The sequence below is a fragment of the Malaya genurostris genome, chromosome 3 (assembly GCF_030247185.1).
Source record: "Malaya genurostris strain Urasoe2022 chromosome 3, Malgen_1.1, whole genome shotgun sequence".
Taxonomy (NCBI): Eukaryota; Metazoa; Arthropoda; class Insecta; order Diptera; family Culicidae; genus Malaya; species Malaya genurostris.
Genome location: NC_080572.1, coordinates 86,833,689 through 86,854,431, shown reverse-complemented (window position 1 = coordinate 86,854,431; position 20,743 = coordinate 86,833,689). Strand labels below are relative to the sequence as shown.

At 37.4% G+C, this 20,743-nt stretch overlaps 1 protein-coding gene across 50 annotated transcripts in view; it reads left to right on the top strand.

Moving 5' to 3' along the window:
* The window catches only part of LOC131437101 (dystonin), a 531,610-nt gene that overhangs the window by 500,142 nt on the left and 10,725 nt on the right, over window positions 1-20,743 (top strand). For 34 of the 50 annotated variants that reach the window (XR_009230701.1, XM_058606235.1, XM_058606233.1 and 31 more), the window contains 5 exons: window positions 4,961-5,250; window positions 5,328-5,557; window positions 5,627-5,744; window positions 6,786-6,851; window positions 13,956-14,113. Coding sequence is in view for 49 of the 50 variants with exons in the window: in XM_058606235.1 (XP_058462218.1) it covers window positions 4,961-5,250; window positions 5,328-5,557; window positions 5,627-5,744; window positions 6,786-6,851; window positions 13,956-14,113 (862 nt within the window). In the remaining variant the exon portion in view is untranslated. The remainder of the gene's footprint in view (window positions 1-4,960; window positions 5,251-5,327; window positions 5,558-5,626; window positions 5,745-6,785; window positions 6,852-13,955; window positions 14,114-20,743) is intronic. The other 16 variants (XM_058606228.1, XM_058606214.1, XM_058606252.1 and 13 more) reach the window with 2 other exon arrangements.

Here is a 20,743-nt window from a genome sequence, read left to right as displayed (position 1 = left end):
TCCCGGACCACCTACGCTCTATGGAAATCCCAAAAATATTTTCAAGTAAGTTCAGGCATATTAACTCTGAGAAAATGTTTTACACGGACGGATCGCGAATGGAAGAAGCGACAGGGTTTGGTATGTTCAACAATAATGTTTCGGCCTCATTCAAGCTTCAAGAACCTGCATCTGTTTATATAGCAGAGTTAGTAGCAGTTCATTATAGCTTGAATGTAATCGTCACATTATCTCCAAACCATTATTTCCTCTTCACAGATAGTCTGAGTGCAATTGAAGCCATTCGCTCAAACGCTGCTGGCAAAAATGAACCGTTTTTCTTGGGTAAAATAAAACAGTGTCTGAACGACATATTGAATAATAATTATCTAATCACAATAGTTTGGGTTCCGGCTCATTGCTCCATTCCAGGCAATGAAAGAGCCGATATTTTAGCCAAACGTGGTGCTATTGAGGGTGAAATTTATGAGAGACCGATTGCTTTCAACGAATTCTATAGCGCGTCTCGCCAAAGAACACTTGCCAGCTGGCAAGCTTCTTGGGATAAAGATGATCTGGGTCGGTGGATGCACTCAATTATTCCTAAAATATCGACAAAGGCATGGTTCAGGGGACTGGATGTGAGTAGAGATTTCATTCGTGTGATGTCCAGACTCATGTCCAATCACTACACGTTAGATGCACATCTCCTTCGAATTGGACTTTCCGAGACTAATCATTGTGCTTGCGGCGAAGGTTACCGCGATATTGACCATGTTGTTTGGACATGCGTGGAGTTTCGTGATGTCAGATCTCAACTAATAAATTCCTTGCGTACCCAAGGTAGACTATCCAATGTCCCAGTTCGCGACATTCTTGCTTGTCGTGACCTTCCATACATGAAACTTCTTTATCATTTCATTAAATCCATTGGAGTTCCAATTTAAATTTTATTTTATGTTAGACTGTTTTCTCTTCCATGAGTTCAACCAATAGCCAACTATAGGATATTGAATATAAGTGGTGAACTGATACAAACAATCCTGAAATAGTTATAAGATCATGTACAAAATAAATGTATTTTATTTAATGTAATTTAAAATAGCAACTCGCTTGATAAAAACAGTGTTTAGATTAACTAATGAGTACCAACATACTAATATGATATTCGAAATGTATTAGGTTTAAACTACTATGTATTGTGGATGCCACGGCGAAGAAAAACTTATGTATATTGCCTATGAAATAAACGTATTTATGAAAAAAAAAAAAAAAAGATATATTGGAAATACAGAACTACATTAGAACTCAAAATGACGACCAATACATTTTCATAAACTGAAGAATCGCAGTAGGCGTGCGCGCCGGGAGTGAAAAAAGTTCGTTGCAGTCAAAAAATTTTCGTGAACATTATTTGCCGTCGGTTATTGAGGTACCGAAAAAAAGTGAAATTCAATGGGTCAAAAATCTACGTTCGGTTTCCGTATTGTTAGAATTATGTCCGGACTGCTGATATGATGTCGTTTTGCGCGTTGACACCGGTTAAACGGGTCGAATACTAAAGCAGCCATCCAGCAAATACACAATGCTAGGAGCTGGTATCCGAAGGCGTAGTTTATCTAACAATTATGCCGTTATGTACCCGTTTCGAATCATATCCAAGTGAAAAATTCCGCCATGAAATAGTAAAATTAGCCTTGTCGCAGAGGTTTCAGATTTAATGTAAATAAATTAATTTTTTTCTCGGTAGCCGGCTTCCCAGATCAATCAATATAATCAATTAACAATTTTTCGTGGGAAATAGTAATAATGTAGTTTAAATAATGAACGATTAAGACACGCGAGAAATCTGTTGACCTTTGTTTGGTAATTTAATATGGTTTGATGTAATCTATGGCATACTTAATATGCCTCTATAATAAATCACCATCTTTGATTCCATTGAATTAATCTGAAATTAACTAAATTATGCATATCTAAATTATTTATCTACCATCTGGTTTAAATTTACATATAACTGTTGCTAGGGAACGAATAGAAAGATGCTGTATCTTCTTCCTCAGAAACATTTTCGAAGGCGGCGAAAGAATGTTAACAGCAAATAATAGAAAAATAATATTTAATAATAAAATTCAAGCACTCACCTGCACACAGTTTTGTCATAACGTCTCCGGAATTCATTAAATAAAACAAAAAGACACAAAAATTCAAATCGGTGGAATTATTCCACAACTATTTCAAATTGTTCGTTTATTTTTTCTGGTGCTCCTTGGTAACTAGAGCATAGCAACTTAAACAGTGTTGCTCGAATAGTTAGTTCTTGTCATTTTCAAGGGGACGCTATATTTATGGTAACTTGTGGTCAATCGCTCACGAACACTTTTTATTCCGATTTTTCTTCGGAGTGTCTGGTCGTGTCGTCGGTTGTACCGACGACACGACCTGCCACTCGTCTATCAAAACTGTATCGTAAATTTTACTACCCCTCAGAAACTGGAAATGTCAAATCGAAAACGCTAGTGATTTTTTTTAAACTGGCAGCACAAGTTGATATATTTATTGATTTTGAATAACAGTCACCATAACCTTGGTTACTGCATATCGAAGGCAAGATGAATGTAAACAAAATAAATTTCAGATCGGTTATTATATTACGGAACATTTTAATGGATTTACCTGACTCGAGCGGAATGTAAAACTTGAGGAGTATGAGTTATGTCTTTTATAAAGCCAAGTTCAAAATTGGGGTCTTGACTTGAAACCGTTGTGTGAGAAGCTGCGCAATCAACCGACACAAAACAATTTTGACACCGGCATATTACACCGAATCCTACTGCCCAGAAAAGCTAGCAGTTGGAGTGTACGAATGAATCGCTGGAAGCAGATCATTGTCCTCGTTCGTTGGTTTCATCCATAGTTTCGATTAAGTTCCGAAAATCGAGTTCATTTAAATGCATTTCTGCTTAATTTGGACAAAGTTTAACCACAAACGAATTTCCAGACATGACAGTCACGATCTTTTTTTGGTGCACATCTACGGTCCTCCGTGAAACTGGCACCAATGGTGATAAATTGGTTGCACTGCTGAGTTCCCATCATACATCCATAATGCAAATGTCAAACCGTGAGAACTCGTTCGATTCGGTAGCTCATTTGTATATATTGAGATTTTATGGCACACTTTGGTTGAAATGATAACAATGCAATCAATCTCGCGCTCCACCAAGCGGTGAGTGCGGTCATTTCAGAAGGTACCGGGAACGAACCACATTTTTTAAAAATATTTATAAGCACGTACATGTCTTTATTATTTATCTTTGGTTTAACACTAATAGAACTATTCCACCGCTTTCAAAACATGTTTATTTATTTTGGGGTTCCTTGGTAACTAGTCCATAGCAACTTAAACAGTGTTGCTCGAGAAGATTATTTTTATCATTTACAAGGGGTCGCTAGATTTGTGGTAACTGGCGGTGAATCGTTAGCGAACAGTTTTAATGCTGATTTTTCTTCGGAGTGCCTGGTCGTGTCGTCGGTTGTACCTTCTGGCCATATCTCGGATCGAAAGACCGGGGTTAGCTTGAACATTTCTGCTGCGCAGCTGACGATCCCTGGTTCGTATTTTTTCGTAAGTCTTCTGATTCCATTCCACACTTAAGGTTTCCTTGTAGGTTTTGAGCATTCGAACAACTGTTGTTTTTGACATATTCAGCACTTTGGAATCGAGCTTGGATTTGATATTTTCAGTAGACTACTTTGATCCAAAAACCAGTAGTTCTCTGTAAGCGGCCCTTACACGTGGCAATATTATTTTCAATCCAAAGTATTGTCAATACCATCAATCCAATTGGCCAGAAAACTTGAGTCCGAGTTTTTCAAAAAATTCAAGCGTTTGGCGCTTTAAATATTGCAAATAAATATTAAAATATAGAGAGAAGAGATTATTGCATATATTTAACAGTTTCTCTCTGGAGAGAAAGTATTGTTGGATTGATCAGCAGTTTTGATTTTTTTGACAATATTTTCGTCAATCCAATGAAGTTTCCATTACACGATCAAAAGTATTGTCAATACCCCTTGTATTGACAATAATATTGTCTCGTGTAAGGGCCGCTATATAGAAGTGTAAACAAATCATTGTCCAAGATATAGAGACGTGCTAGCAGCGCGAGAGGGACCAATTTACTTTTAGTCAGCCATCTTTCATTTGTTGGAAGTATGCATTTGGTAATTAACAGCTATATCGTGAATATATGTACTTCTCAACCAGTCATCTGCTATTGATCCGATGCTGCTTGCCATTTGTAGTGATATTTGCATAGTTATGTCGTTTTCGCTTGAGAAAACTGAAACTGACCCAGGGTAGTTTCTTCAAAGAGACACTTTGAACGAAACTATGTTGGTTTTGCATTTAGCAACGGGGGTTTAAACAAACCTGATATAAAAACCAGGTTCGAAACTGACTCGCTTTTCAGTTCAACAACGTTAAAACTAGGTTCGAAACTAGCTTCGAACAAACGGTTTGACAGCAGTTAGAGTGGAAACTGGGTTAGGTTTGGCATCAAGCGAAAACGACATTAGAGTACGTCTCGGGAAAGGTATGTAAGTTTTGGTTTGTTTGTTCTGTGGTTGATATTGGGGTTCTTCTATTGTTTTTGAATAGTTTAGTATAAAACGATTTCATATAATAAAGATTAATTTTGATCAAAAAAAAATGCTTGAGTGCAATTAACAGTAACTATCAAATTCTTATTTTCGAAAAATTGTAGAACTCGTTTCAGTATTCAGTGTAGTGTAAATAGCTCAATATTGTAGATTTGTATATTATAATTTTCGTATAGCTAAACATACAGGTTAAGTAACTTGATAATTTCATACACAATATTCATTCATTGCATTGAGCACTCATTCTATTTTACCTCATGTCACAGTCTTTGTTAAGCTCTCTCGAAACTAAAATGTCTGACCCTAACAATTGCAGCAATCAACCGGAGACGGAATTACGCTCTCCCCGTGCCAAACTGCTGTGGGACAAATGGCGCTACGTGTGGATGCTAGCGTGGGAACGTCAGCGACGTCTGCACGATCATTTGCTATATCTGCAGGATCTGGAACGTGTGCGACAGTTCAGCTGGGAGGAATGGCGCAAACGTTTCCTCAAGTTTATGAACCACAAAAAGTCTCGCCTGACGGATCTGTTCCGCAAAATGGACAAGGACAACAATGGATTGATCCCGCGGGAAGTTTTCATCGATGGAATCATCGGAACGAGTAAGAATTTTTGCTGGAAATAGTGTTATTTTTTGTATTTTTTTTTTTGTACAATGGTTTTAATTGATGTTTTCTAGAATTCGACACGTCGAAGCTGGAAATGAACGCAGTGGCAGATTTGTTCGATCGCAATGGCGAGGGTTTGATCGATTGGCAGGAGTTTATTGCTGCATTGCGGCCTGATTGGCAGGATCGTAAGCCTGCAACCGATGCGGACAAAATTCACGACGAAGTCAAACGATTGGTAATGCTGTGTACATGTCGGCAAAAGTTCCGTGTGTTCCAGGTCGGCGAAGGCAAATATCGGGTGAGTGTTTCAACGGTTATGTTCGTTGGAAAGCGAAATTGTAACATGTTTTTTCGTGCCAAAATGTAGTTTGGAGATTCCCAGAAACTGCGTCTCGTACGTATTCTCCGGAGTACTGTGATGGTTCGCGTCGGAGGAGGATGGGTGGCACTTGACGAATTCTTAGTCAAGAACGATCCTTGCAGAGGTACGTACAAGCTTTTTCATCTTTTGTTTTTTTCTCACCGCAAGATTCTTAAATCGAAACACCCGTAGGTTCAAATTAAGAACTGATTCATTGTCATAGCAAATTTTTAGGGTAAACAATCAAAATTATTACCATTAGAGTTGCATTAGAAGTGATGCCAATATATCTTAATTACTATTAATATTCACACAACGCAATGCCAGAACAGGAAGAGGATATGGTTATTTAACATTGGAAGTTTCGCAAAACAAAAACTATTAATCCGTGGTTTTGAAAAATGCAAAAAAAAATCTTCAGAAATTCTGTTTATTAACAATACACCCCATAAATTTAATAATTATGCAATAGTTTTTGAGCAATAACGCTGCTTACAATCATATTCGTAATATTAATAATACTTTGGAAAATTAAGAAACAAACAAACACCAACACACGCAGTCTGATTGCGAATATGAAATTACTACCATGGAGAACGTGTTTGTGGCTGATACGCTTGCCAATATGTGATTAATTGTGCCTTAACAAAACCCAACATACCCCTTAAAAGCATCACGCTCCCGCCCGCAAGTGCTTTTGGCGAACGATTGAAATACTAATCAAGATTCCTTCTTTTTTCTTTCTTTTCTTCTTTAACAAACACCTTTTCCCCCTAAAAAAAACAATAACGTTGCCAAACTGATCGGTATTCGAATCTGTCGGAAATTCACTCAACCACGCCGGCATCGTTCAAATGAAATGGTCGTCGATGTTTTTCAAACAATCACGCATTTTTTTGATTTGTTTTAAATTAAATTTTGAACTTTTTTCTGTTGATGTTTTTCGTTGAATTTTCGCTTCTTACAATCGTTTTTTTTTTCTTTCCGTTTGGCCCCAACCGAAATTGGATTGCTCTTCACCATTGCTCCTCGGCGGTGTGTTCACCAATTTCGATTACCATTCGGTCGTCCCCCATTGCAAATATTCGCAATTTTGCTACTGTATATGCATGATTCCGATTTTTACCATTTCCGCTTCGAAACAACAACAACAACAAAAAAACAGTTGCGCTAGTGCTACCGCTTCCCAACCCGAAAGATCCGCGCCAGCACGAAGCATGCTGTCCTCTGTGTAAGCAACCCGAACTAGGTTTTAAGCAACTGTTGTTCTGGCAAAAGACGACATTTCAAGCACAACTCTATCGTTGTCTTGCGGGCAGTAATGAACCGCGATATATCATTCTGAACGAGAAGAGCAAATAGGCTCCGAATCTTCTATCCAATTTGGGCACACGGCGAATTCTCTGTTGTTATTCTTGTCATGCTTTTAGCAATTGTCAATGCAATTATAAAAAAAAACTGTTCCAAGTGTGCCACAAACCTAATGTAGCAAAACGCCAATGTTTTCTATGTCGTACATATTTTGGCCTTGAATAAAGAATTTCTATTACTGTTGGACCTATATTTGTGTGACTTTTTGTTTAGTTTTAGCTAACTAGTTTTAGTTGTGATCTTAACTCCGATTCGCATTGGTTTCTTTGTGTTTGTTTGTACTAACCGTTGGTTTTGGGTTTTTCTTCTTCTTGAATGGTTGTTTTAGTTAACTGCAACTAACTTGTCGAGTTCGAACTAGATTTTCCCATAGGCCAAACGCTGTCAGGATGGTAGGGTGAAATAAAAAAAAACCATCAAACATCCAGTAAGACTTTGTTGGTTTTGTTTATGAATGTAAACAATTTAAATTTCTTCAAGTAGTGGTTTACTTGTTAGAAATGATTTCAATTTCAACAAAATCGATTCTCTACAGAATCTCCGGTCAGCTATTTCTAACAATCGAAATTTTCAACAATATTGTGAAAGAGCATTGGAACATTTGTTTTTGGTTAGAGATAACTGAATTGATTCTATTAATTTAATCGAGTTAGATTATTTTTATGTAACAATCCAACTACTGAGTAAATTTATTTATGTTTTTAAATCGCTTTATTCAATTCAATCTCTCATTCGAATAACCTGTTCACATAGTTAAAATTCATGTGTTAACAAGTGCAATAAGGCATGAAAATAAACAATTGAACTCTACAAAGACTGCGCATACTGTCTGCTTGACAAGAAATAAACTGGTATCCCAGGTTCACTTTTTTTCGGGATTGAGTAATCGGTCACCTACGACGCATTTGCATGGTTACCTTATTATCGTTCGAAACTTCGAAAAGGGCAGACAAAGGGCGCCTTGAGATGTTACACTTATGTGATAGTTGAGGTCTTTCCGGAAGTTATCAAAAAGGCAATTCATGTCTGCCTCCACTCAATCAAGTAACGTTTACTAGAAACAAAGCAGCAACAACGTCTTTCAACCGGAGTTTTAGGTGGACCTGCCTGGTTGAAAAACAATACCGAAGTCGTTCAGTGCAACGTAAATGTTTGTAGTTAATTTTTTAACGGAAATTTGGAGCATTTTACACAGAATTCGAGCGATGGCCCTTCAAGAGGGTAAAACAGTATCATCGTTCTTCTAAACAGACAAAATGTTTAAATGTCCGAAAAAAAATGAACGAAGCTGCGAACTGCTTCGCGCATGATTCTAACGTGCAGTTAAAAATTGACATTTCTACCAAGTAGTTAAGTTTGACTAATGCTACGACCAGAATTTGATACAAGGAAAGTTATTTTTCCTTTTTAAAGATTTGGTTTAGTCTTGATAAGACGTAAAGCCATCTCAAGGTAAGTTTATCCTAGATTTGATCAGTATCGAACTGGTAAAACAGATTGAAAAAAAAGACTCACGAACACGGCTTTTAAATGAAAACTGCAAAAAAGTTACCGCAGATACGGGTCTCGAACCCGTAGCTTTCTCCTAACCGGGGAAATCGGTTTTGCCAATTAAACTATCCTGCACGAGAAACACACGGAGACACAGCCTAATTGAACAGAAGTAACCGAGCATGTTCAGCTGTGTTCGGGCGCCACGCAGTTCAATAGTGGTCATGTCCTTACACTGAACTACAAAACTACCTATTTTTAAGTACTTTTTACCTACCTTTGGGGGTTCCGTTCGGTAACCTAATTTTAGGTAAAGTATTTCTAAGAAGTTTCCGTTAGGGACTCACTCACTAGTAAGTAATATTTACTCAACGGTTAAGTCGTGTTGACTCAATTCGAGGTTTACTCAATTTTATCTTATTGAACGAAGCTCTCGCTTTTAGGTGATGTTGCTCTTTGTGTTTTCACAACAATGGAGAGAGCGAATGAAAGAAAAGATTCAAAACAACTCAAAATTAAGGAAAGTCAGTATAATTTTGGCGCATCACATACACTTTGATTGGATTACTATGATCAAATGTAGCTATTTCAGGATTCAGAACAAATTGGCTCAAATGGCACGTTCCCCTTGATATTTGGAGATTTGTGCCTTGCCATAAACTGGTTTTTAGCATCATTTTCCCGATATATTAGAGGGAAGGATTGAAGGGAACTGGTGAGGTTTGGACTAGGAGGATGGGAAAAACTGACGATACAAAAACACAAAAAAGCAGAAGTAAATTCTGCACCCCTAAGGGATGCTGGAATATCTGCTGGGGATCACATTTAGTGGAAGCAGAAGTAAATTCTGAACCTCTACGAGGTCCCGAACAGTCTGCTGTAAAACCTATTTAGGTTTCTTACTATGTGCGTTCTTTCTGACGAACCTCCAACCCCCGAGAGGATTTAGAGATTTTACAAAAGCGACACCATTTTGCACTCCCGGAAGAATGCAGAACGATTCGCATTATGTACGAGCAGAAGTAAATTCGGTACCCCATAAAGGATGCCAAACAATCTGCTAAACCTTATTTAAGGTGAATACAGAAAGGATTCATTCACTCTAGAAAGAACGATGAACCGTTAAGACTATAGCTCCTTATCACATTGGGTGAGAAACGAAAGAATATTCTTTTGCTGGCATGTTTGGATGCAACCCAAGACGAATCTTGTGTTTTATCCAATTAGTTGAAAGTGGTAAAGCTGGACCAACGAAATCATTCGTTGCACCAGCTCTAGCCAACTCATCAGCCCATTCATTTCCAGTAATACCAGAATGGCGGGTACCCATAAGAAGTAAACAGCATTTGAGATGCTAAGGTCTTCAATTTGAGTTCGACATGTGATCACTAGATTCGACCGTGAATTATTCGAACCGAGTGCTTTCAAAGCTGCCTGACTGTCAGAACAAAAATAAATTCGTTTACCACAGATCCTCTGCTGAAGTGCCGATTGTATTCCACACAGAATCGCGTAGATTTCTGCTTCGAACACAGTACGGTACTTGCCAATTGAATGAGACTGCTCTAGCCTAATTTCACGACAGTAGACACCAGCAACAGCACGACCATTCACCAGAGAACCGTCCGTATAACAAACTATGTGTTCATCAAGTTGTCGTTCCAAATAACCAGACAACCATTTCTCACGAAGAGGATAGCTCACATTGAATGTTTTGAAAGGAAAACTGCATGTGAGAGTTAGATCACTAGGAGCGAGTAAATACTCATCCCAGGTAACCATTTGAGACCACAATCGAGTGTGGCTAGTAGCATAGTCTATAGGGTTACTGTTCCAAAGCCATGTAACCTTAAGGCGGTATGCACAAGACAATGCTTCTTGTTTTAGGAACACGTGTAGTGGTTTAATGCACAGTAGCGCCTCAAGAGCAGCAGTAGGAGTTATCGTGAATGCTCCTGTCATCGCCATTAGGACCATTCTTTGGAAATGATTTAGCTTTGACTGAACTGTCGCAACTTCTTCTTTCTGCCACCATACAAGACATCCGTATGCTAAAATTGGTCTAAAGATAGTTGTGTAGATCCAATGAATGTGTTTGGGTTTGAGTTCCCAGGATTTTCCAAAAGCTCGTCTACATTGGCCGAAAGCCATGCAAGCTCTTTTAATCCTGAAGTTAATGTGAGCAGACCAATTCAGTTTTGAATCAAGAATAACCCCGACGTATTTAACTTGATCAACCACAGTGACCTCTGAACCGAAGAACTGTAACGGACGAGCTCCTGTGATTATCCTACGATGAGTGAAAAACACTATTGATGGTTTCCCGAATTTACAGATAATCCAACCTGACAACACCATTGTTCAACAGATCGCAGGGCTTGCTGCATTAAACCAAAGAGAGTGGTAATGTTTATACCGGTCATCAATATATGATAATCGTCGGCAAAACCATAAGTCAGGATTTCCGACTTATGGTTTTGCCGACGATTATCATATAGGTTATTAATACCGTTTTCGTTTTTGAACCTAGACGCGGGCGGCTCTGACTCCGAGTAAAACAAACACGTGGTACGCGCCCTAAACAACAACTCATGAAAAAGAGAAAAAATAAACAAACTTGCATGAATGCGTGGTGCGACCCGAGAAAATATTCAGAGCGAAACTACGCGATTGGGGTCAGATCTAGAGCGACCTCAGGTTGCTAAAACAAACATATCAAGCGTTGTTTGGGCGACTCTGGGTCAGCTTTCGGGCTGCTCTGATCAATAAACGAAAACGGTACAAGTTTCCTTAACAAACCATCAGCGACTAGGTTCCATAAAAGTGGAGATAGTACACCACCTTGAGGACACCCACAGACACTTAGCATTGTTTAACCTCCTGCAGCCATTCAGTCCTCGGCACGGAAATACACCTTGTGATAAGAGTTCCTATTTTAATAATTCCACCGGATGCCACACGGCTTACCTGTTTGGTGGACTTATACCACCGGTACAGGTGAACCATAGCATTATTCTTAGCCAGTTGGGAAACCGCTACCGACACTACACGCCTATCTAGACTGCTCAGCAAGAGAAGTTGACATTGATGGACAACTTCCATGGATGGCCGAGCAGCCGAAGATTCAAAACAACTCAAAATAAAGTAAAACAAAGTCAATGAATAGGTAGTTTTTATTTTCCGTGTATGGCAACTCCTCCGCCAGTATAATTTTGGTGCATCACATACACTTTGATTGGTTTACTTTGATCAAATGTAGCTAACTCGAACGCGCGTCTTGACGCTTCGCGTGAGGTTTGAACCTGACAGCAGTCGAATCCATCCTCTGCGTTTGCCCTCAGAGACTGTTTTTTTGGGTATATAAAACGGTAACATATTGTATAACAATTGCAATACAGAGAGCATAAAAAATCAACAGAAAAAAATTTCGAGCTGTCAAAAACAACCTTGCATGGATGCCAGCTCAGTTTTTCAAAAATCGGTGTTCGACGCTAAAATGAGCCTGTCCAATTAGTCTCATACGAACATTGTAGACGGAATCGGTTTCGCGAGCAAAAAAAGATCACGTAAAGTAGAAGTGATAGTTGGATTTTGAGAAATCTGTGTTTGTGTCTGTACACTTACCGAAATCTTTGAAAATCTGTGTAATTTTGCTCTCGTGTAGGGTTATTTTTGACATCGACTACTAATAACTACTGAATTGTCATATTTTAACCAAAAGTTAAATTCATGTGCGAAATGATTCACAGCCTGAGCAGGTTTCTAAATTTGAAGAAACATTCTTTACCTCTGCCCAGTCACGTACCCAGAGGGGGGGCCCGAGGGGCCCTGGCCCCTCCCGAAATCAAAAACATATAATTATTTAGAATGTTTCAGATATGTGTTACAGAAACAACAAGACAGTAAACGTAATGAAATGTTATACAATATCAGTTCCAGTGGAAAAATTTAAAGTTTATGTTAAAAACAGCCGTAAAAGGCACACCGAGAATTAGGTACATAAGCAATCTTCAGTAATGGGCCCCTCCCGAAATGAAATCCTGGGTACGGGCCTGCCTCTGCCAGTTCTTTGCCTTCGAATAGCAGTTCCGCGTGGATCAACAATGTACAAAAATCTAAACTAAGTCAGAATCTTGAACAGCTTTGGCCTTAAACATTGAATATCTTAGTTTAGAATGCTAGAAACGACTTATCACTGATATAACTGTTAATACAAAATAAGTAGTCTCCAAAATGCATTATGCTCTGTATTTGCTTCCCGGCAGTGATGCTTTTATACTAACTATTTACGTATAAGTGAAAACAAAGAGATATAGACACTACCACACCTATAACAACACTAACTACATTACCATTGTAGTTTGTATGCATCCGAATGCTTCGTCTCATTAAACTACTCTTGTTGGCATCAATTTCGTTTAGGTTAGGTGAAGAATTAGTTTTGTTTATATTTTATTGCTAAAAGTAGAAGTGTTTCGTTTTTCCGTTATTTTTCTGTTAAACCATTGTGCGCTTAAATTTTCGAGTTCAGTTTTTGCTCCAATACTTCGATTCTATTGTTTATATTTTGCTATGAGTTATCGAATGCTCAAATTGGAAGAAGATTGTCGTTAAATCAGTTAATGAAAAACTAATCAGAGATTGTACCAAATTGATTCTCTTGGTTTAAAAATATGCCTAAGTCGTTGCATTCATGCGATTGCCAAGAAACATGCACCCGTTGTAGCCTTAGTATGCCCATATTTGACTTATTCATATGCCTATTTAGAACATGCACATACCACAACATCACCGTTTCGATTTGTTGCACCTAATTTTGTAGTTTGTAGAATAGCTATAAGTATATAGTTTACTAATCGGTTTTTAGTTGGTTGCTCATTGAAAACTGATTGTCAAACTCTTCAAATGAGCTCTCATCTATAATATTATTGTTTTTTATTTGTATTACTAGTCTATAAGATTTTGTTACTGTTATTTGTTTGGACTTTGAGTTGTTTTATTTATTGTGTTATGTCTTTCTTTTCTTTACATCTAATCTCTTCTTCACAACATCCCCGTGTAAATCCTACCCATCCTGTTCGGACTACTTGACTTTTACGTAATTCTCTCGTGGTGACGGGTCATCACCTACCTACCGGCAACATCGTTAACCGTCCTTTGAACTGACGAAATCGACTAAAAACCTTACAACTTCCCATCTCTCTCTCTCTCTTTCTACTACTATTCAACAACCTTTCGAACGCACACATCCCTCGCATCACGGACCGAATGACTGGGTAACCCCCTCCACTCCCACCGGAAACTGTTCCAACCCTCCCGACATCCTTTCCTATGACTTGTGATTTTTTTATGTCTGTAAAACTACGATCTTAACCCCCCTGCTTCTACGAACGAATTGCTCGTGGTGTTCTGATAACGATGATGCCGCTGTCGCCTGTTGACGCCGCTGCCCGATGTGCCGATGTCCGAACAGCCAAGGGACGCACCAACATCGAACTGCGAGAGCAATTCATACTGGCCGACGGCGTTTCGCAATCGATGGCCGCGTTCAAACCGCGCATGTCCGGCTCGGCCGGATCGGGATCGACTCATGCGGGCTCACCCATCCCGACTCAAGGCCCGATTGTGAAGGTAAATATGAAACATGCACTAACCCTAAAATGACCTACAACACCTAAAAAAAACAGAACACACGAACACTGCGCACCCAAAGACACATCAGTCAGTCAGTCAGTTTTTCAGTCAGTAAGTGGTTCCGAGCGTGCTATGAGTATTTCCTTTTTATTTCTGTGTATGTATGCAAGAGTGTGTGCGTTTCGTGTGTTTGATATTTGATACAGCTACGTTAGCTAGTTTGTTGTGACTGTTTTAGGCGTACTGCGATTGACGTTTGCACCATCCACTTTACGCTACCCACTCAAATGTCAAACCAATGCCAGTCATCTTTTCTTGTGACAAAGTTCAAAGTAACAGTCGGCAACTTGCTTGCAAACTCGCAGACATAGTAAAGAAATAAGTAGTTTTGTCTGTTTTTGGATAGATTGATGGAAATTTCAAAAGAAGTATTATGTCTGTATGTGTGTCTGCAAAGTTGTTTAGCGGCTAGTAAACAATAATTTTGGTATTTCCGGCTATCAGGCTATTCATCAGCACATTCTACGGTGAGGAGTATCTGTATCTATACAAATCGAATCATGTTAGTGTATATAATGACTGTGTAGACGTTCTTTATTCTGAAACGGTTAAAACTCTATTGAACTGTTCATACTCGCATATTTGTCTCATATGGATTTTTCGCCATGTAATTACGATCTATTTTTTCTATACCTTCAGTACATTCAAAAAACAGCATTTAAAAATAAAATTTGAACCGTCTCTTCGGAAACACGAAAATTAGGATTATCATGCACTTGGGACGTAGTATGCGAGTATGGGTAGTGATACTCTTAGTACTTTCTTTATGTGGAGGAACGAAACATTTCCGTGAGGTGTTATTGGTATTGGTCGTCTGGGTAATAGAAAATTTGTTGTATGACGTGGCGGCGTTCACGGTGACATATTATTTCCCATCGTTTTAACTTTTTAACTGGAACTGTACCCATACCCAACTAAGCCCCCTGAACTAGAGCGAGAACTGCTCTCTTCGTTCAATGAAATGGCTCAATTGAAGGGACGAGAAATTGTTCAATACGTTTCGCTGATTAATGTTATTGTTGTACACTGATATGTACACCGAATAAATCGTAAAATACCGCGATGTTGTTACTAATGATAATGGATATTGATACACACAGAAAAAAACTAGGATGCTTTACCGAACTCCACATACGATATAATTCATAAAAAACAGAACTTCTCAAATGACTGTATTTTGCCTAAACGACTTCAATCAGTGGTAATATTCCATTTGTAATAATTTTGCATGTTTCGACTACAATTTTCACTCGGCTATCAAGTTCAATTGTATGAATTAATATTTACAAACTTTCAGCCGAACAGATATCTGCTTCAATGGCCCAGCCAATTAACGATCGTACTTTGGGATCGTAATGATCTTCGGTTCAAGTCGCAGTCCGAAGTGCCCTTGAAGTGTCAAACAATGTAATCTTCCAATCCTGTAATTCTACATGTGTTAAATGTATATTTGTGTGACCTGCGACGTTTTATTTATGTGCTTCTTGTAAGATTTAAAATCAATTCAAAATGGAACATGTGCAACAATGCAACATGTGAACCAAGCAAATATTTATTTGAGGGTTTTATTCAATCATCAACACTGATCTATATTGATCAGAAACGATACTTCATCGGTGTGAAAGTTTTTACCAGGGTGGTTAGTTGAAGTTTGTGAATTTGACTGTAAGATGTCGCTAGCAATTTGTATACGTTTCTATGATTTAACATCTACAAGTAATTTTTTCGTGTTGACATCACCCTTCTAAATTACAGAAGTCACATTCCGTCTAAATGGTAGTTTTGTTCTGATGTTTGCTTCGCATTTTTTCACTAAAAGTAAAATAAGCAGCTGAAGCTCATCGGTTGCTGGTAACAATCCATGTTTTTTCAAATATTTTACCAAAGACATCATACTACCAAGATATTCTGGTTTCACAGTTCACGAATCTATTATATGCGACGTTCTTTTTTGCGAGCACCGCCAGTCGACTCCGCATCAATGCTTGTGCATTATGTATGTGAGACTACTGTCTAGTGATGTATTTTTTTACTCGATTGATCAAAATAATCGATTAAAAGGCTAAAGTAATCGAGTATTTGTAATCGATTAACGACAGTGCCACTAATCGAGCTAATCGATTAATCGAGATTTATATCAGTTAGGCTGTGAACCATTTCGCGGTTAATTTTAACTTTTGGTCGAAATCTGACACTTGAGAGATTATTTTGTGTTGAGTAGTTAAATTCAACTAAAACTGCGGCCCATTTCAAAGTTTGACGGACGGAAAATTATTTGGGTTTGCTTTCCGCTGAAAAAAATTCAACTGAAGAATTAATATTAGAATTTTTATTGCAAGATTTTTTTCAGTGACGGAAAATAACCATCGATCTGTCAAAAATACCCATGCTCTCGAACAGGGTTATTTTTGACAGCATCAAAATAACCGCTCGAGTGTCATATTTCAACCAAAAGTTAAAATTAACCGCGAAATGGTGCACAGCATTAGTATATAACGTTTAGCCTTAGGCTGCAGACATAGTGGGCGCGAGAAGCGAAGCCTAGCTGGTGACTAACATTGGCAAATCAAAAACGAAAATGATACTAGTAGCAAATCAAAAGGACTCTTTTAAAGTACAAGTGAGAAATCGGCTCAGCTTTCCCTCTGTTTTGCTGTAAGTACGTTTCCTGCTTTGATCAGCACCTAGCTCGGCTCAGCTCTCGCGCTCATTCTGTCTGCAGCCTAAGGCTAAACGTTGCTATGATGAGAGTTGCAGTTTCATCTGTCATACAGGGTCCGGCACTCGAAGTGTAACCAACTTCAGACCGCTCGCGCAGCTGACGCACGGGCATAAGCTCTCTAGAAATTTGCTAAATGACAGTTCGGAGTTGTATTGTTTACAAGCGCAAGAAAGCATTTTGCCAAAAGTGAACGCGAAAAAAATATCTTGACTTGAGAGAGCGAAGGAGTTGCTTCGTTTGGCCGAAAGCGGTCAATTTCCGAACATTGTATTTTCTGACGAGAAAATTTTTCCAACTCGGCACCGTCTCACAAAGCTCGAGTGAACCAAGAATGGCTGAAAAACAACGTTCCGAACTTCATCACGTCCACACAATGGCTCTCGAATTGAATTCACCAGATGCGAATCCAATGGATTATTCTCTTTGGGCCATTTTGGAGAGCAAAGTCCGAACTAAAAGATACACCAGTCTCGAGGCGCTGAAAAAAGTTATTTTGTGCGAGTGGGCCTAAATACCTGCAAGTCACATTCGGCAGCTTGCGATTCGTTTTTTGACCGTCTCAAGGCCATAGTCAAGGCAAAAGGTGGTCATATCGAGCAAAATTGAATTGATTCTGAATTTTGTATTATTTTTACACTTTTTGTACTTTGAATTAAGTAAAAGTAATTTTCCAAACTGAATTTATGGCCTTTTTAATTGGTTACACTTCGAGTGCCGGATCCTGTAATTCAAGGAAATACGAATTTCAATTGAACTAATGATTTTTTAACCATTCTGCCCAAGGTTACAATGTTCATACATTTTTCCATCCGTTTGATCATAAATTTTATTGAATTTTCTAGACATTTCAACCACATTTTCTCATATTTTTGCTTGCTGTATGATACACTAATGGTAAAAATTTGACATTCAACACAGATTTTCATTTGGCAGCTCTGATTCTGTTTAGAATAATTTGATCGATTAATTACAATAATCGATTAATGCTTAATAGTAATCGATTACACTAATCGACTCCTCTTTTATTAATCGAATACCTAATAATCGATTAATACGAAAAATCAGACATCACTACAGTACTGTCAACCTCCAACGCATGATAGTAACAGTGTTGCATTTTTACTAGTGTGTGAAATTTTGACATACGACGGTGTTACTAAACTCCTTAGCTTCCTTATGCAAACGGGTAACGCGTCACGGGTAAAATCAATGCAGCCTAGCTGGGTTCGACTACCAACACAATAGGGCTAATAATTTTTTTTAACTCGATTCGCCTAACCTTGAGGTAAAAAATCCAATGATCAGACTATAGAAAATAGTCGGGATGTATTCTGTTTTACCCCAAATCATTTTGATTGTACTCCAATCCAAAGCGGTTGTACTGATGGATATTTAGACGTACAACGATTGACCGAAATTGTTTTATGTTACGTAGAAAACTTCTCAAATAAGAGTACAGACGGTTTAGATAACCGCACGGAACTCATTATACCGTTTTACGCCAATTTGGGCTTAGTCAAAATTTGATCAACATTTCCGAAATAGATCAAATGTGACCTATAAAAATCCATTCGGTTAAGAACTCAAAAATATTCGAAATGTATTTTTTTATTAATTCGTGGTATTTTCTACACGGGCAAAATTCCGATTCTAGAAATGAGCAAAACGAGTCATGATTTGGGGAAAATAATATATTTTCATGTTATGATAATACACCATGATTAAAATTTCTCGGATCATGATCCATTCGGACTGATTTCGCTGAAATTTAAACGTAACGCACTTGACGTTGTTGGATATAACTTTAGGCGTGTTTCTGCTACGATGGTAATTTTTGCAACATAGATTCAGGCGTTATGTGTGATTTTTGCAACGATGGTCATTTTTGAAACATAAATTCAGTGAAAAGCACGACGAACTTTTTTTTAAATTAAAATATTCTATTTTTGAAAAACGACGACGCAAAAGATGACGTTTGATTTTGTGTTTTAGAATTTAAACACTGAAGCGAATTGCATGAAAAAAAACGTGTGAATCAAACCTCTTAAAAACGAAACTCTATGTCGAATTCTTGCAAAAAAACGTCTTATTTATAATATTTAAGTGAATCAATACAGCTTGTGTTGTTATATCTATGAAACAAATTAATCAAAGGGGTTGAACAAAATATTTTTCTGATTTTCGTTAGATGGTGTTCCAAATTCACTATCGAATAGAACGCCTGCTCTCGGAATATTATTCTAGCAACAACGATCTTATGATGTCAGTTTTCGGTTCATTATCTTTATTTGTTTGTTATATTTAATTCTCTATCAGCCGGTGGGTAAAACAACACGATTATTAAACGGCTATGCTGCAGGATCAAGTAAACATTTTCAGTAGGTCTTGCTTTCCAATGTTTGCTTTTTGCTTTACCGTTAATCTATTAATCTATCACATCACTTGAGGCAGAGGGTTCTAGGTGATATCCGGGTAGAAAATTAGAGTTACGAGCTTTGAAAGAAATGCATTCTTCAAGTAACGCATTTTCGAACCATGATTAATTTTCATGGGAGAAGAGTTATTGCTCATAACTTCATGATAAGTTAAAATGATTGGTTTCATGATTTTCTAATCATATCAGCAGTAACGGATTTCTTTCCGTGATAGAAATGATTTTTTTTAACAGTCTATACTGAGTCTTTTCCTCAGCTTTCAAATAAACGATTTCAAAAAAACAACTTTATTGTTTATTCAATGAAAAAAGTTAAAAATTTATAAACAAATGAAAATTTTTTGAAACTTTAGCCTTTTTCAGTAGTTAATAGTTGGTAGTAAAACCAACACTTGACGATTGTGCGATTAAGGCAGGGTCACTTTTACATAGGGTCGCTATACCTGTCCCCTTCAGAGTCTTTTTAAAAATAAAAACAATTTACAGCTATTCTAGTTATTGATAGGTACATTTTTTTAAATACTACAATTGAAATTAAATTAAAAGCAATAAATTTGCTCATAATGAACTTTCTCCTAGAATTTGTCACTTTCAAAATATTTAGATATGAAATCAGAATAACTCAGCTTTTTGTTGAATTGTATCGTATCAACAAGTCAAACGTGATATTACACATACGATTATAGTATTTTTTTTATTAAATATATAATTACGCTGCCCTATTGCAATTCATTTAGTTGAATTCAATGTCTAAATATCTCGCAAACGACTACTTCTAGAACATAATTACCCATTGCAGTTACTCTACTATTTCACTGTAACGTCTCTACACTTGCACTAAGTATAAAGACAAAGTGTTTAAATTACTATTTGTTATCAAAAACTTGTAGTTTTGGAAAAACCTGTAAATAATTTTAGCTGTAACTTCTTCATTATCAAGAGAGAACTAATCACGCTAACGTCAAGCGTTGATTTTGACAACAGATTTAAAATAAAACCAAAGGAAATAATCAAGTAATTTTTTTTAAAGAGAATGGCTACTTCAACAAAAAAAATTGTTTTAACAAAACTTTTTTTCATCTGAAATTATTTTTCATTTGAAGGATCATATTGTTGTGCTCAAATGATCATTACTAATCAATAATTTGAAGTGCAGCAAATGTCTTTGAATATTTTCTGTTGTGAATTCTTCATTTTTAAAATGGCACATTGAGTGTATTTACGTGAAATGTTGATTTGGAATACATGGTAAAAACAAGAATAATGGAAAAAATGTAAGATATGCGTTTTTTTTAATTTTATAGTGCTAATTGGTTCCCTACAACTTGCTTTTGGACACCATTGTTATATAATTAATGGACACACTATTAGGAAGTTGTAGAAAACAGAGTTACAACGATTAGAAGCAAGT